The sequence below is a fragment of the Equus asinus genome, chromosome 13, assembly GCF_041296235.1.
Source record: "Equus asinus isolate D_3611 breed Donkey chromosome 13, EquAss-T2T_v2, whole genome shotgun sequence".
Lineage (NCBI taxonomy): Eukaryota > Metazoa > Chordata > Mammalia > Perissodactyla > Equidae > Equus > Equus asinus.
The window spans coordinates 15892468-15909657 of NC_091802.1; the positions used below are offsets into that span (position 1 = coordinate 15892468).

Genomic DNA, 17190 nt, shown 5'->3' on the forward strand with positions numbered 1-17190 from the left:
GAGAGAGGCTTACACAGAGACTGCAGACCGGATCAGTGGTTTCCGAAGTGAAAGACCATATCGGAACCCCTCATATGCTTGTTAAAAAATGCAGATTCCTGGGCCCTACCCAGCCCAGATGAATTCTAATCTCTGGAATGGTGCCTGAAAGATGCATTTTAACAATCTCTCCAGGTGATTTTTTTGCACCCTGAAGCTGAACTGCTAGAGAAGAAGGCCTCTCCAGATGGGAGCAGTATCCTGTTCTAGGGGCGGGGTGGGGAGGCACTTGTCTAAAGTTGAGGACAACCTTCTACAAAGTTTCTGCAGCCTCTGAGGCTTCCAGCAGCAATCATCTCTGCCTGAAGAAATGGAGACTTAAAGTCCCCTTCCAAGGATCGCTGCCCTTAGGTGTCATAACTGTCTCTCTCATAACTATGTCAGGCTTCCTCTCTGGACCTTAACCCTGGTTCCCATAACCAGCGCCTGCCATGGGAGCACAAGGGGCACCATGACATGTTTGACGACAGATGTTTGAATGGGCCATAGTACTAACCCACCAAATTCACATTTCAAATTCAGAGAACCATTGGAGACAGCTATGGAGTCCCACTAGACTTCCAGAGAGGCACCATTTCATCAGAAGCAGCATTAAAACCACTCCAGGGCCAGGTGGGTGGCGCAGCGGTTAAGTTCGCATGTTCTGCTTCTCGGCAGCCTGGGGTTCATCGGTTCGGATCCCGGGTGTGGACATGGCACCACTTGGCACGCCATGCTGTGGTAGGCGTCCTACATATAAAGTAGAGGAAGGTGAGCACGGATGTTAGCTCAGGGCCAGGCTTCCTCAGCTAAAAAGAGGAGGACTGGCAGTAGTTAGCTCAGGGCTAATCTTCCTCAAAAAAAAAAAAAAAAGACCCAACACTACACCCCATTCCCAGGCAATAGGAGGACTAGCTCCCTGAAGAAGGGAGAGCATCTGACTTGTCCTACAAGATTGAGGGTCCTCCAAACACATCCCCTAGTGGGTCATGGTATGGTGACTGTCTCTTGCCTTAACACTGTCAAGACCACCTGTTGCTGCTAGGGTCTGGGGCAGGAGAAGGTAAATGCAGAGTGAAGAGCAGGAGAGCTAGCATGTGGCACAGGCAGCAGACACTGCTACCCACTGGGGTGGTGAGGATAAGAGAACATCCTGAGGGTTGAGTGGACACCAAGGAGGTGGCTAGGCTTGAATTTCTTGTACCATTAACCAAAAGCTGCAAGGTAGGCTTCTTGGAGCAGGAGCTGAGGAAGGGGTAGAAAAGGGTCCAGCCTGAGCCCATCTCTCATGGCAGGGAACTTGTGACCAAACAGCAGCATTTGAATACCTGCCAAGCAAAGGAACCAATGGAGGGTTGGTACCAGGCAGAGATGCAGAGAGAACCAAGAGAAAGGGGCCTTCAGTCTCCCCCGTTAGGGCCTAATCACAAATGGAGGATACATTGTAACCAACCAAAATTGGGGCAAGTTCGTATGGCAGCCATGAGGAGGTGCCTCTCAGGTCTCCAACTGCAGGGGGCATTAATTAAGCAATGACCTCAGTTGCTGCACTCTGAAATCCTGTCACTGTGTTCCACAACTCACACCAAAAGCAGGCCTCCCACAGGCTGCTCCCACACTATGACTGGGTGTGGCAGGGATAGTAATTTTAGGCTCATTCTTGGGATATGCGGGACTCCTCTGGTGGGCAATTTGGGCTAGGAGGACTCCCCAACAGCCTTGCTAAATTCTTCTTAGAACTGGACTGACATCAAAGATGCCTCCACCCCGCCTCCCTTCCTCCCATCTCTCCCTCACTGGAGTCAGACCTGCATCACAGTCTGACAGCTCTTCAGCCTTCTCCAGCTCCCTTCCCATTTTCTCTCACAGGCCTTTTCTCTAATGAATTTCTTACTCCTGTCTTGGTGTCTGCTTCCCAGAGCAACCAGACTAATTCAGCGCTCTTTCAAAGGTGGTCTCAAAGTGAAGGGTCTCTGATGCCTCTCCTCCTGCCTCCAATACTGATGGGGAGGTGCCGAGAGGAGGGGCATGGGCGTGAGGACAGACAAGCCACCTGTCAAAGAAGACTTGCACCAGACAGAGTTCAACAGGCAAGAAAGACTTTATTCAAGACTGTTATAATAGGGGAGAGAGATGTGAGCTCAACTCCAAATATAACAGGGACAAGTGGGGATTTCTAGCCAGTGGACAGGGTGATGGCCTGACTGGAGGGAAAATTACTAAGAGCACCTTGGCTGGATATCAAGGGGTAGGGGCGATTCTTGATAAACTGGTTTAGCAGAATTCTTCGCTAAAACTAGGCTGGGCAGGCTAAAGACAGGCCAAGGATGACCTAGTTGAAAAGAGGGCTCAGAAGAGCCTAAGATTTGGTGAAGAAAAGAGCCTTGTCACACCCTACGCCAAGACACTGGACCCACCAGGCCAGCCTGCCCCAGGAGGTTGGTGGGGGGTCTTTGAATTGAATGTTAACTGAAGTTTAAAACAAGCACAACTGAGCCTGATCTGAAATGAGACTGTTTTGTTAGGTGATAGCTCCTCCAAAGTTGGAGAATTGGACTGCAATATCATTATTGGAGCCAGCTACCCAGAAGGCAAAGAAGGGTTGGTCAGAGCAGAGCTGGTAGCACCAATGGACACAGCAGGCATTCAAAAAACAAGATTGGAGGGGCCGGCCCGGTGGCGCAGCGGTTAAGTTCGCACACAGAGGAGGACTGGCAGTAGTTAGCTGAGGGCTAATCTTCCTCAAAAAAAAAAAAAAAAAACAAGATTGGAGGAAAACTTGAGCATGGCCTGAGCAGGCTCCTCAGGAAAGCCTTTCTCCATGTGGCAGGCAGAATAATGGCCCCCAAGATGTCCAATGACTGCTGTGAGCTGCCGGATGCTGAGGCAGGGGAAATAGCTTTCAGGAATCCTAAGATCCCCCCTCCATCTGGTGGGGGGAACACCTGAGCAAAGAAGTTAGACTGAAGGTGAGCTTGCAGGGCCCGAGGAGGGTCTGAGTAACTGGCCCACCTGAATGTCACTCATGCCTCCTACAGCACTTTCCCACACAGACAGGAAATGGTCAACCTCCACAGCAGCTCCAGGGTGCAGTGCTCTCCCAGCTTCTGGGAAGAAGCCTTAATCCCAGGAAGCAGTCAAATCATGAGGTACCAACAGGCACGGGGCGTTTGTGTGAAAGATGCACCTTCACTCGCCGCTGTGGGGACTCAACAGATGGAATCTAAAACTCTGAGAAATAGGAAGCATCAAACCGCAGGCTCAGGTGAGGCACCACAGAGCAAGGATGTGATGAGAGCAGCCCAGGAAGCTGCAGATATGGGTTCCAGGACAGCAGCCCCAAGCTGGGCAGGGAAACCAAAGAGAGCCAGAATGCACTTTCCCAGGTGCACTCCTGTGCATCCAGAACCCCACAGTCTGAAACTGACTATATTGAGGCCAACATATCTATGTAAAGCTACATCAAATTTGGATTCCAAACCGAAATTTGAAACTGATTCTTTAAGTGAAATGGAGATAATAATAACACATGCCTTACAGGGTTGTTTGGATGATTAAATGAGATAATACCATCAGTTCTGCCATAACACTTGTTTTGAAAATGGGGATTTGGTCCAACACTATTAATATTGAGTATAATGCAAATTGTACATTTGATTATGCAACTTGTCCATGAGAAATACTAAGTGAATGCAGAAAACCACATCCATCTGAATCGAACTGCAGAGAAACACATAAAACCCACATGCACACACCTCAAACATCTGCCAGCTACCTCGGCACATCATGAGTTACGAGCCACACCCACCCACACCTGGTGTTACCACTGTCTGTTCAATTTCAGAAAACCTCATCCCACCTCTTCACAGTAACTCAAAAGTGGCAAGGCTTCCAACATCCACTTCCACAAGCAAACTGCAGGTCTGTTTCAAAGTAAAGTGCCATATTTACTTTAGTATTTAGGTCTTTCTTAATATCTAACATGTGTAAAACTGTGCCACCATTTCCACTGAGTTCCTATATTTTATCTTTCTGTGTCACTGACAAAGTTTTTAAGTGTTATGCTCCAGCCCTATTTTTTCCATAAGCCCTGCAGTTGCACAATTTTGCAGTGTTGTGATTTTTAGGAACTAGTGTGTCATGTTACAGCAGAATTGACTGCATATGTAAAACACACAGCATGTGGTAAGCATTCAATAAATGTCAGCTGCTACTACTTTTATGACAATGACAATTATTATTGAAACTCTGGTGCTTGAATAACACTTGCCATTTGTTTTTCAAAGCTCTTTCCCAATTATGAATTCACTTTTATCCTCATGCTTTGCAGGTGGATTATTTTTTCAATTATACATAAAATAAATGCAAATCCAGAGAAGTTAAGTAATTTGCCCCAAATCACATAACCAAGCCCCAGCAGATAAAGGACTGTTCCTTCCCTTCAAATTTCTTCATGAAGAAAAAAATACAGATATTACTTCTAAGCCTACATCCAAACGCTATAAAGCAAACTACACATAGTGGACAGTGGGGAGTCAAAGCGGGGTAGGAGAGAGGGCATTTACTTATTAAAGGATCCCTGAAGAAGTGAATCAGGAGTTTGGAAAGAAAGTGGGCAGAAGGGAGAAAATTGCAGGATGGAGACAAATCAATGAATAGCAGGGATCTCAAACTCAGATGCCTATCAGGGGCCAAGCAAATAACAAGACTGAGTGAAATGCTGCAGGTGTAAACACCTAGGGCATGGTGGGACTGTGGTACGCTCAGGTCCCACCAGAAGGGTAACCTCTTGTGAGCTCTGACCAATTAGTGCCACTCCTAAGGAGTGGACCCAGCATCTGATTTTTAAAACAAACAGAAAAATTCAGATTTTATGTGAAATTTCTAGGTTTGGGGTTTGTGGGGTTTTTTTTCCAATTGTGGTCAGTTTTTTAAACATTGGTAACTAATTCAAAAATTTTAAAATACTTTTCAAGCCAAAGTAACACATCTACAGGGCAGACATGGCCCCTGGGCTATTCAACCTCTGGGTGAACTGAACAGCGATGCTCAGGACTGGGGTTCTAAGCAAAGAAGTCTGAACACTGATGGACACAAAATATGTTATTTATTGTCAATTTCTGCAAAGACACATTTAAGCAACAAAATATACATTTGTCGACCTTTTAGAATTTGTTTTATACATTAACAAATACAATGTGCTACCATAGCAATAAATTAAATGTACACTATTTACATTACATAGGCAGTCAGGGTCTACGAATCACCTCCTCAAGAGGAGGAAAGAAAGAAAAGTCAATCATCATATGGATCATCATTTCCGAGCTCTACTTCTTAGGTTCTATCACATAGAGGAATCTCTTCACACTTAATGTCAGCGCTTCCTGGGCTGGAGTGTGGAAGGGTAACGCCCAGGACAGGGGGCAGTTGGCACACATGCTAACAAGCGGGAAGGGGGAATTAACCCTTCCAAGCAGAAATGTCACAAAATCAAAGACGATGGCATTTAAATTCCAGTCTCCAGCCACACACCCTGTCCCCAGGGCTGGTAAGGCACAGGACAGAGCCAGGGCCCGAATAGCCTCTCACCAGGCAGGGCTTCACTGTCCTTGGCCCTAGCAGGGGTTGTCTCCTTCCTTCCAAAGGGACACATGGCCCAGCTGAAAGGAGGGAGACGTGGGGTTAGGGTGGAGAAGGGGCTGGTGGTAAAACAGGAATCAGAGCTTGTGGAAGAATGCCCCACCCGGCCCCCAGAGGCTGCAAGGGCAGCCTTGGCAAACTCCACTGACCCACCCTCGCCTTTGAGTTGAGGGGGCTAGAGGGTGGAGGAGGAGCCCGGGGTGTGAGCATAAATGACCGGCCAGGTCCCTGCCAACTACCTGTCGCCTTGAGATCTGGAACCCCGCCCATTCCCCCACAACAGACCTGTCTCTCCTGACTCAGAACTGAATGAAGAAGGTAATGTTCACACTGGCACCTTAAACAGTCAGGGTAAGAAGGTGAAACGGGCTCTCGTCCCACCTCGTCACTTGAGCCTATATTTTTATTAACCACCTTTGCTTAAGGATCAGGGAGAACCAGAGTTTTCTTTTACCACTTCTCTTCTTAACTTAAAAAGGGGAAACTGAGGGTTGGTTAACTGCATCTTTGCCCCGCCCTTCACCTCCATTACCGACTGGTTGAAAAGCCGATGTCACCAAGGAACAATCCACTGGAATCTCTTACTCTCCTTGTTTTCTTTCCTTAAGCTGCATCCAAACCCCAGGGCCCTCACTGAAAACTCTGAGAGACTATCCCTCCTGATAACACGAACAGAGACTGAGGTCCCACAAGCACCTTTGTCTGCTGACACCTCCCTCCCAGCTAACTGGCTTCTCCAAAACTCAGGGCCCCAGGAAATGCAGCCACTTGTTCAACCAACCACATAGGTGGTGCCAAAGGAAGGGCCCTGGGTTGTGGGTTCTAATCCCAGCTTTGCCACTAGCTGGCTGTGTGACCTCAAGCAAGTTACTTCCCCTCACTGGGCTGAGGTTTCTCACCTGGATAATGACATGGTTGGAATAGATCCTAAAAGGGGCCCAGAAGGCTTGAACATCAAGATGATGCTGACCAAGCTGAGACAGAATATTTTTCAAGAAATGCCATTTTCTACTCATTAGCATAGACAGAAGCTCTAGTCAAGCTCTTTCTGCATCTGCTTTTAAGCATTGACTGAGCACAGGCATACGGCTGCCCTACAGAGCCTGACAAGTACAGTGTCTTCTGTGAGTCAGGCAGTTCCCAGAGACAGAGAAGTGTCCAGGAAACACTTCTCCTGTATCTAGGAGATGGCAAGCAGAACGCCTCAAATACCAGCATGAGCACCATCAGGATGAGTCTAGTCACAAGGACTGATGAGGCTTGAGCAAATCTTTGAGCCCTAAGACTGGGTGAAGCAATAAAAGGAAAGACATTTTGGACCACAGCAGATGCAAGGAGAGTGTGAGAGAAGCTGCCTCCAGGAACCCGAGCCGCCTGCCCCACGGTCCAGAGGGGTGAGAGGGGACAGTCCTTGTTCTCCTCCCCCTCAGCCCTGGGACCTCAGGGGGACTAGTCGTGTGCATTCTGGAAGCCATAGGATGGAGTTTCTAGAAATGGTGATGCAGGACCCAGGGACCTTTCAGATCCTGCCCAGAGCACCCCCATTAGCACCCAGAAGGTAGACAACACTTTTCAGGTCTGTGCTTCTTAAGGGGCATGCCTGCGCCTCTCAGTTTCTCTGGACACTGACTCTCCCCAGGCAGAGTCTCCTGGCCACTGGCTCAGAGGCAGGGGCAAAGCCCTCACAGGAGGTGGGGGCTGCAGGGGGGAGCTGCCAGAGCAGCGGGGGAAGGTGGGTATGAGCTTCCCAAGTTGGACAGAGCAGGGACAACCTGAAAACCCCAGGGGACCCCCCGACCAAGACACAACACAGCACTACCACCCAGCAGCTGTAAATACCAGCTGCCCAGAGAAGCGAGCCAGAACCCAGGAAGAGTTTTCAAAGAAATGCAGTTTGACCTTTCAAGTTCCTTCAGAAACCCAGCCAGCAGAGCTGCCAGAATCCGCGGGCCTCATTCCAGCTGTGGGTGCCGCTACAGTGACTTTTAATAAAAGCTAAACAGACATTTTGGTGACCTTCTAACTAGAATAAATCTTACCGGACTAGTGCTTTAAGTAAATACATTTCCCAAATAGCGTGAGGGGAGATGTCTACCAGCCTGCAAAGGGGACCCCACCATGTCCATGCAAGTAGGGGTCAGAGGTTCATGGTTTTGCTCTAATGGCCAAAGCAATGGGGAAACTGTCACATCAGTCAAAAACAAGTGTCACATTTATAGGCCTGGACTTGGGAACAGGCCCAGATCCCAAGGCAAATAAAGCAGCTGGTTGGAAATCCTTGGCATCCACTTGTTAAAACAGGAGCCCCGCCAGCCAGCATCCCCCCGGCAGCTCCGTGTCACAGAGGCCCCACATGCACTTGAAGCTGCAGCACGGCCAAGGGTCTGCTCTTCAGTCTCTGTGTTTTACTTGGAGGATACCCCACCTTAAACCCCACCCAGGCCGGTCAGCAGCAATGACCTCTCGCATTGCAGACTTGGATGGCTGAGAAGCGAGGGGGGCTGCTCCTCAGAGAGCGAGCCGGCTCACCCAGTGAAGGTGGCTCCAGCTGAGGGTGCAGGCAGTGTCTGAACTGCACCCAGCCGAGGCCCAGGTTGCAGGAATCCCACAGATGTGACAACTGCCCACAGACTTGCTGTTGGAGGGGGGAAGAAGAAGATTGGGGGGATCAAACCCTGACACAGACAAAGGGCAAGTAAGCTGGAAAGCGTCCCTCAGGCAGCGCTAGGTCCCCCACAGAAGCCAGGAACATAAATTGCAGAAGGACACAGCTCTTAAGTCCTACTCACACACCAGCCTGACAAACCTGGTGTGTCATCCCCATCTCGCCTCCCCACCCTCCCCTAAGTGGTGGGTTGAAGTAACTCCTCCGTGAACCTCCACACCCAGTGGAAACCTGATCCCGGCCCAACCCTCGGATCTGAGGTTTTCCTCGCCCAGAGTCTGGGCACTCGCTGACTCTCCTCCCTGAATTCCTTCTTACTCCTGGCTGTCCATCCTTCATGGGAAAAACATCTGCTCAAAGGGGAGGGACTGACCCAGGGCTTCTCCCACAGCAACCACAATGAGGAGCCTGCGTGAAATCAGGCCGGACAAAAGTTCCAGCTGCCGGCAAGCAACAGTCAGCGCCCACTCCCCACACACGCCCGGCTGCGTCCCAGCTTCACGCGGATGCTCAAGATGCAGGGAGCAGGGATGGAGGCAGTTCTGGGCCTGATGTCAGCAGCGGGTAAGAAGTTTTTAGCACAGAAGCAAACAGATGTGAGGGAGCTCCAGAGATGTGAGAGCAATAGAGCTGATTTCTATTAGGACATCTTCAAAGACAGCTACGAATTTTGCTCCTGGAAAAGTGCTCCCTCCACCACCACTAAATGCCTTTGCTATGCCTGCCACGTCCAGGACACAGTGCTGCCCCTCCCTGGGCGCAGTCCTGCTGTCGGCCTCTGCTCCCCACCTCACCACTCTCTCCACCTCTCTGGTCTCTAACTGAGTCCCTGGTACCCAGATGCCCCCTTGCCCAGCTCTTGCCTCTGCAAACAAAACAAGATGACAAATGACCCAGACACACATCACATCAGGTGGTCAGGGGTAGGGGGAGCCTGGAGGACTGAGGCCTAGTCCACAGATGGGAAGGTGCTTTCAAGAAACAGGGTATCTTGGCAAAGGGGTGGGCAGGGCTGTGGCCGGGTCAGGACACTGGGACAGACAGCCGGTCTGCTGGGCAGGTGGCCGGTGGGGCAGCAGGCCTGTGACGGTCAGAGTAGTGGATGGCACCCCCAAACTGCTGAAATAGGAGTCTTCTCCGGGATAGAATTGGGTCTTCCCTGGAAGAGACAAGGAGAAGGGAGATGATGACCAAACGTTGGATAGAGGAAAGGAGGGCGAACACAGGCGCCCATGGCTACAGTCCACTGTATGTGCTCAGGACAGGAAGGGGCCAGACTTCACCCAACCCCAGAAGCTGGTGAACAGTGGCATCGAAGTACGCGATGGGAATTGGAGGTGAGTGTCAGCATTCTCATTTCACAGATCAGGTTTACTTAAAGTGGACTCAGCTGTCCCCCTCCTCTTAGTTCCAACTGTGACTCATACGGCTGGGAGCCCCACTGCAGGGCTGGGAATTCAGATGGGTCTCTAGTAACTTCTCTAGCAGGGGTTCAGGCCTTGGCAGCGAGCTGGACCCATGCCCTGCTCTTCTGAGAACCACACACTCTCTCGGCTGAGGCTGGAAGCAAAGGTCCTTCCTGGGGTCATCCTGCACAATGTTTAGAGGGCCTCTCTGGACATGCAGGAGGACACACTTCAGCCCAGAGCCCTGGCCAAAGACACAGGAGGGAAAGGCTGCCAAGAGCAGGGAGTCCAGGGGGCAAACTGAGGCATTCCCCCTCCAAGGAGGCAGGTGGGCTCTGAGCTCCTGCCCCTCTGCCTACAGGAACCAGGCTTCTCTGCAGGAGGGAAACCAACTCAGTGAGTTTGGCCCAATCCTACTGGGCAACCCTTCCCATCCACACCCAAGGCAATCTGCCCTCTTCCTCGTCCAGACTGAACCCCATCATAGAGGCTTCGGCAGGAGGCCACCGACCCTCCCCAGCTGTCAGGATCTCTCTGGCCATTCTCAGGTTATCAGGCCACCAGTACCCTGATCTTAAAAGGTCACACCTTCCCTCGTGGCCACAGCAGAACAAACCCTTGACCCACCTTTGACAGGCGAAGGACTCCTCTTTCACGTTAGTGACCCTGTTTCAACAAAAATCCATACAAGAGTTTTAAATAACCAGACAACATAATCCCCACCGACTGCAGCTTCTGTGCACTCAGCTCTCAACCCTCCAGTGAGCTCAGGAAGGGGCAGGAGGCCCCAGAAGCCAACAGATCACAGCTCCTACCGGGTGTGGCTCTAACACCGCGCATGTGGCAGAGGGGGCTGATAACCCCCAGGCTGATGCCTACACCACATGGGAACCAACAGCATCACCCAGAGATGTGACCAGAGCTCTCCTTCCCCAGATGTGATGTGCCCCCAGGAAGGAAGGCTGGCTTGTGGAGGACGTTGGAACGTGGGAGGCTCCCCTGCCACGGCCACCCCTCCAGATCCTTACCGCACTGGAGCCAGCATGGCTGAGCTTATCGAAGCGGAATTTCAGGTTTGACCTCGGGGAGTTTCTGCTTTTGACGTCTAGGAAAAAGAAGAATGCCCATGAAAAGAGGATGGGACTGTAGCGGTCACTGGGGCTGAGGGCGGGGAGGGGGCACTGGATAGGGAGGCCAGGAGAAGGGGGCCTCCTCCTCTCCACTAGAAACCCTAGCTGACTTGCACCGACTACGACAGCCAACTCTTAAATTTTCAGAAAAGTTGTGAGCTGGCTGTTAAACCCAGTCGTTTAAAAAAAATTAAATTATATTAGCTTACAATTGAATTATATTCATCAAAAGTAATAAATACTCAAAAGTCAGCCTTTCCTAGTTATTTCACTACATTTGACTATTATCTATTCTCTTAAGGTTATTTCCGTCTGTTGTATCTGTCTGGTGGCTCTTCCCAACTCCAGGTCCCATTGGTGGCTTAAGGTCAGCCATGGCAGGAGGGTTTACACCACAGAAACCAGCAAACACCACAAATCAGAGCTTGATTTATGGTTTTGTTGTCCAGACTCAAGAAACCAATGGAGAAAATGTTAATATAAATTAAACCTGAAAATGTGTTGTGTCTATAGCCATTGCATTGAGAATGGCACAAGAATTCACAGTGAGTGAGTGAATCCTCTCCCAGTGTTTGAAAACTGCTCTCTCCTTCATCAAAGTTGCTCGTGTCACTGACAAAATAATAGCAATGCCCATTCATGTCAGGACTACACTTGTGCATCATTTGGGATCTTACGTTCTCCATGGATACAAAGGTTAGGCAAATATCAATCAAAGTATTTTGTGATAATCGATTGACTATATGAAATTTGCAGTAAAGAATACTGGACATTCTATCTTTTATAAATTGTATGCTTCAGATTCTTTATAGCACTAGAATTTACAGTAAACATAAAGGTGGTGTGTGTGTGTGTGTGTGTGTGTGGTAGGAGAGCCAGTTGTTAAACATTTACCAGCACACCACTGGCGGGGGGCCACTTGGCTTTCTGGTTTTCCTCTGGCTGAGAGAACCAACAGCTCAGTACACTCCACCTGGAGGCTGCTGACTTACTCCTGGTGCTTCCAATCACGGGTTCCACTCAGTGCTATGAGTACCTCTCGATGTAACCCGCCAATCCCCTCTCAGGGCCGTAGGAGCCCCAGGTGTGAAATGACCAATGGTCAGGGCATCCGAGATTATGGAAGACCGGATGTCAGGCCCTCCCAGGCCACCTCCCTCCGCTCAGCCCTGTCTCTCCCCAGGTGCAGCTGAACAGTCTAAAACAGGTTTCCAGATCTCCACAAGCTCACCCTGTGGGTACCCGGCACAACTTCTGTGGGGTTGGGGATGAGGGGTGGCCCCTCAGGGTTAAATACTACAGGGCAGTGGGAGACAATAAGCACCGGGCAGGAGTTACCAGGCCTGTTCCTGGTCCACTTCTGCCACGGGTGACCTTCAGCAAGTCACAGGCACTCTCTAAACCTCCTTTACTCAAAACCTTATTTATTTTGATATTTATTTAACACCAAGTAGGAGCCAAGAGTGCTTACAGATTCTTCCATTCATCCCTTCAATATTTAATTAAGCCCTATTTTTTAAAAAATCAGGGAATTTGTATTACTACTCCACTTTATAGATGAGGAAACGGGCTCAGAGAGCAGACCTGTCAATGCCACGGCCAGAACGAGAACCCAGCTCCACAGCTGGCAGCCACAGCGGGCTGAGTGAGAGTGTGTTTCCATCACTTCAACTAGTTTCTCAACCTCAGCCTATTGACATTTTGGGCCAGATAATTTCTTGCTGCCCTGTACATTGTAGGCTGTTTCACAGCATCCCTGACCTCTGCCCGCTAGATGCCAGTAGCCTATCCCCTGACCCCCCATCATGAAAATCAAAAATGTCTCCAGACATTGCCAAATGTGCCCTGGGGAGCAAGATCATCCCCAGTTGAAAACCACTGATTACACTATTGTTCTATTCCTGTTATTAAATAAACTCTTAAGTTAACCATTCTAAATCTCTTAGACCCATAAGCTCATTTAATCTTCACACAACCAACCATATGAGGTAGAAACCATTCCCCTCCCTCTATTTTTCATTTGCAGAAACTGAGGCACAGAAAGACTCAGTAACTTGCCCAACATCACATCGTTAGTAAACAGAAGATCCAGGAATTGGACCCAGGCTCCAGAGTCCTGTCTCCACACTAGGCTGCCCTCCTCAAGGGCAGGACCAAGGCTCTGACTTCTGGGCACCCACAGCACCCAGCTGTGCCTACCACACACATCCAGACCGGGATGCCCCTCGGGCTCTGACCCTTCACCTTCTCCCCAGAGCTGGCTCCTCCTACTCTGCCCAATTGCAGGGATCACAGAACCCCAAAAGGCCCAGACTCCTTGCTCCCTCTGGACCCCGACGACTGAGTCCAGAAGATTTTACCTCCTTGACACCTCTTGAATCTGCATCCTTCTCCAATTTGCCCCAGACACTCCCAGATCCACGGCCCCATCACCCCTTACCGCCCACTGAGACCCCTCACTGATATCCCTCCCCCAATCTGCTCCCCGCCAATCCTTCCTACTCAGCCAGCTGCAGCCTCCAAAATGATCTTTCTCTACTCCAGATGGCGCTTCTCCACTGAAGAACTTTCAAAGACTTCAGACCCTCCAATGGCCTCCACTGCTGGCAGGATAACACCAAAATCCTCACCAGGGTCCCCGTGGAGGGCCCAGCCTGTCGCTCTAACCGCTGTCTCCTCTTTCATCCATGCTCTCTGTGAACTCCAACCACACTGAACCACGTGCGGTTCCAGAACAGTCTCTCAATTCCCTCCAGGCCTTTCCACGTGCAGCTCCCTCCACCTGCAACACTCTGCCACCTCCTATTCTTGCATTATCAGGACCATTGCTGTGACAGAGGGGCCTTAGGTCGATGACGAGGTCGGGCGAGAGGTCAAGGAAAGAGACTCAGCTTTACAATCCCAACTCCTCCAGCAAATCAACGAACTCTCTGAGCCTCAGTTTCCCCACGAGTAAGGAGAAGATAAGAACACAGGCCTCTTAAGGTTGATGAACAGATGCAGTGAGCTAGCAGAGCTGAAGGGCCTGACACTTTGGGGTAGGAATGGAAACTGGTCAGTTCAGGGTGCCTGGGGCATGCACCCTGCGAAGAGAGGTCAGGGTACAGCCCCCGCCCCCAGCCACATTGTACACACCACCAGATGCTACTGACCTGTAGGACTCCGGCTCATGATGATGGGGGTGGCGGCTGCCCCCAGGCTGGGGCTCTCGCTGCTCGGGGACTGGCTGTAGACAAACACCTCCTGCTTGAAGGGCGAGGTTGTGGACAGCTGGCTGCTCTGGGGAGAGAGGCCGGGTGAGCGAGGGCAGCCCCACAGGGTGGTCCATGCCGTGGCAGGCCTGAGACACGCCCCCCGCCAGCACAGGGCAGCCACTGGCCCCGACTCCTCACTTGGACCCGCTCTTTCCTTGGGCTGCCTCCAACCCTGGCTCCAACCTCCCCCAAGCCCAGCCCCCACGAAGTGCCATTGACCCTCTCCTCTCAAGCCAGGAACACCACTCAGTCTGGCCTCTGACCCTCTGCTGCTGCTCCTACGTCACTCTGAAGGAGACCTCCCTGAACCACTGCTCCCAGAGGGTGGAGATGGCTGACTGGTCCACCTCTTGTTTCCATACTTCCCCCTTTATCCACAGAGCCTAGAGTGGGGCTCAGCCCGCAGTACCTATTTTAATGCAGAGAACAGGTGTCTGGCTGGGCCCCAGGGTGCCCTTCCCTGCTCCCCAAGGCTGGACAGGGCCACACCTACCCCGCTGTCACACTCCTCCATGGCCTCCCCCTCCCCTGCCGTGCTGCTGAAGCTGCTGGTGCTGGAGGAGGAGCGGGAGATGTTGGCTCGGCCATTCTCCTTCAACTTAATGAAGGGCCTGCAGGGAACAGGAAGCAAGGCAGGCCCTGGTCACACACAGAGGCCCCCTGGGCCCTCCCTGGGGATGAGGGCAGGCTTAGCAGAGACCTGAGCTTGCCCACCGGCAGCTCCTCATGACTGTTGGCTTCTGTGTTCCAGAGAGTTCTCAAAGCAAGAGATGCTGACTCTCAGCTTGCCTGGAGCAGAGAGCAGCTTCCAGGGCTCCAAGCGGCTGCAGTCAGCCTTTCCCCACCCTCACTCTCTTACTTCTCCTTGTTGGGGCAGATTTCCGGAGAGCTGGGATTGGAGGAGGTCTCAGACTTTATCTCCTGAGAAGAGTGTCCGCCATCCGGGGTCTTGGGGTTGCTGGATGCACTGTCACTGAGGAAACGAGGATGAGGAGTGAGGCCAGGGAGGCTTCCCCCAACCCCTACCCCAGCCCCAGGCCTTAGACAGAGCCCGACCAGCTCTCAGCACCATGGGGGCCTATAGAGTCATAGCACCGCCTGCCAGAGCACAGCCACCAGGACCCCCATTCCCACCCGAGCTCCTCTCAGAGACTATGGCGGGCAGACAACAGAGATGTCTCCCTCCCCCTGGCCCCCGGCAACCACTAATCTACTTTCTGTCTCTGTGAATTTGCCTATTCTGGACATCTCATATAAATGGAGGCATACATGGTGGTCTTTTTGGGACTGGCTTCCTTCCCTTAGCATAAGGTCTTCAAAGCTCATCTACATTGTAGCGTGGATCAGTACCTTACTCCTTTTAATTGCTAAATATTCCATTTTATGGATTTACCACATTTTGTTTATCTATTCACTGAGTGATAGATATTTGGATTATTTCCACTTTGGGCTATTATGAATAATGTCACTATGAACACCTGTTTGCTAGTTTTTATGTAGACCGTGTATATTTTCTCTTGCGTATATACCTGGGAGCTGCGTCATATGGTAACTCTACGCTTAACCCTCTGAGGAACTGCCAGACTGTTTTCCAAAGCAGTCACACTAGTTTACATCCCCACCAGCAATGAATGAGGGTTCCAGTTTCTCCACATCCTTGCCAACACTTGTTATTATTTGTCTTTGTGTGTGTGAGGAAGATTGGCCCTGAGCTAACATCTGTGCCCATCTCCCTCCACTTTGTATGTGGGACACTGCCAGAGCATGGCTTGATGAGCAGCATGTAGGTCCACGCCCAGGATCTGAACCCACGAACCCTGGGCTGCCAAAGCAGAGTGTGCAAACTTAACCACTATGCCGCCAGGTTATTATTTGTCTTTTTGATTATAGCTATCCTAGAGGCATGAAGTGTCTCAATGAAGGTTTTTTTGGGGTTTTTTGGTGAGGAAGATTAGCCCTGAGCTAACATCTATGCCAATCTTCCTCCATTTTGTATGTGGGTCATCACCACAGCATGGCTGACGAGTGGCGTAGGCCCACGCCCAGGATCCGAACATGGGCCACCAAAGCAGAGCACAAACTTAACCACTACACCACCGGGCCAGCCCCTCAATGCACTTTCAATGAGGTCACTAACGACCTCCTAACTGTCAGTCCAAGCAAGAGTTTGGATCGTTGTGCTGGACTTCTCCACAAGTCTGACACTGCTGACCCTCCCTTGTGGAATTTCTCCTCTCCCGGCTTCTGAGCTCCCTGCCTCTGTGGATCAATGGATACGACCACCTTGGGGGGGGGGGGGCGGTCGGTGTGTGTAGAATGCCTTGGGAACGCCAGCATTTAAGGGCAGGTGGAGAAAGGAGAGCCAGTGAAGAAGACTGGGAAGGAAGGGTGAGAGAGGAGGAGGATCAGAAAGACAGTTGGCAAGAACAGGTTAAGTATAATACAACGTGAGAGTTACTTAAAAAAAAAAAAGAAGAAGAATAGAACCTTCTAGAAGCCCAAAGGAAGGTTCAAATAACTCTGCCTGGCAGAATCAGGGAAGGTGTCCATAAGAGAGGACCTCTGAGTGAGCATTGAAAAAGGAGGCAGAGAAAGAAAAGAATGCAAGCAACGTTTCTAGTTTGGGTCAAAATTTAACAAGAATGACTTTGGAAAGTTCTGTGCAGAGACTGGCCAAATCTGCCTTGGTGGATAAAGAGCTGTGTGAGTGACAGGGCATGTGCAGGGGCCTGAAGTGGGGACCACGCTTAGACAAAAGCCATCTCCCGAAGCTGCACAAAGCCCTCCCCAGGGTTAGGCATCTGATGACTGTGGCGGTGAAGAGCTGACAAACCCCAGAGTCGGGCTGGAGTGGGGGCCCCTGACAGTTACCTTCGTGTCCGGCTGTCCCCTTGGCCCTCAGAGCCCGTGTGCAGGCGAGGGAAGAGCCCCGACCGCCGCTTGATGGGGCTACGTGACTGGTTCTTCGCCGTTGCCACTGCCACCGGAGGCTGTCAATGAAACCGCCAAAATACGTGCTCATACCCCAAGCCCAGATCTCCTTCTCCGCATCCCCTCTTCTGGTCTACAAACAGCTC

At 51.0% G+C, this 17190-nt stretch overlaps 1 protein-coding gene across 21 annotated transcripts in view; it reads right to left on the minus strand.

Moving 5' to 3' along the window:
• Positions 1-5077: 5077 nt before the first annotated feature.
• Positions 5078-17190, minus strand: part of RAP1GAP2 (RAP1 GTPase activating protein 2) — a 210790-nt gene continuing 198677 nt past the window's right edge. For 20 of the 21 annotated variants that reach the window (XM_070482583.1, XM_070482581.1, XM_014826937.3 and 17 more), the window contains 7 exons: positions 16985-17103; positions 14973-15086; positions 14607-14724; positions 14012-14138; positions 10758-10834; positions 10357-10395; positions 5078-9482 (listed from right to left, as the gene is read on the minus strand). In XM_070482583.1, coding sequence (XP_070338684.1) covers positions 10387-10395; positions 10758-10834; positions 14012-14138; positions 14607-14724; positions 14973-15086; positions 16985-17103 — 564 coding nt within the window. In that variant the 3' untranslated portion in view covers positions 5078-9482; positions 10357-10386. The remainder of the gene's footprint in view (positions 9483-10356; positions 10396-10757; positions 10835-14011; positions 14139-14606; positions 14725-14972; positions 15087-16984; positions 17104-17190) is intronic. The other variant, XR_011493635.1, reaches the window with a different exon arrangement.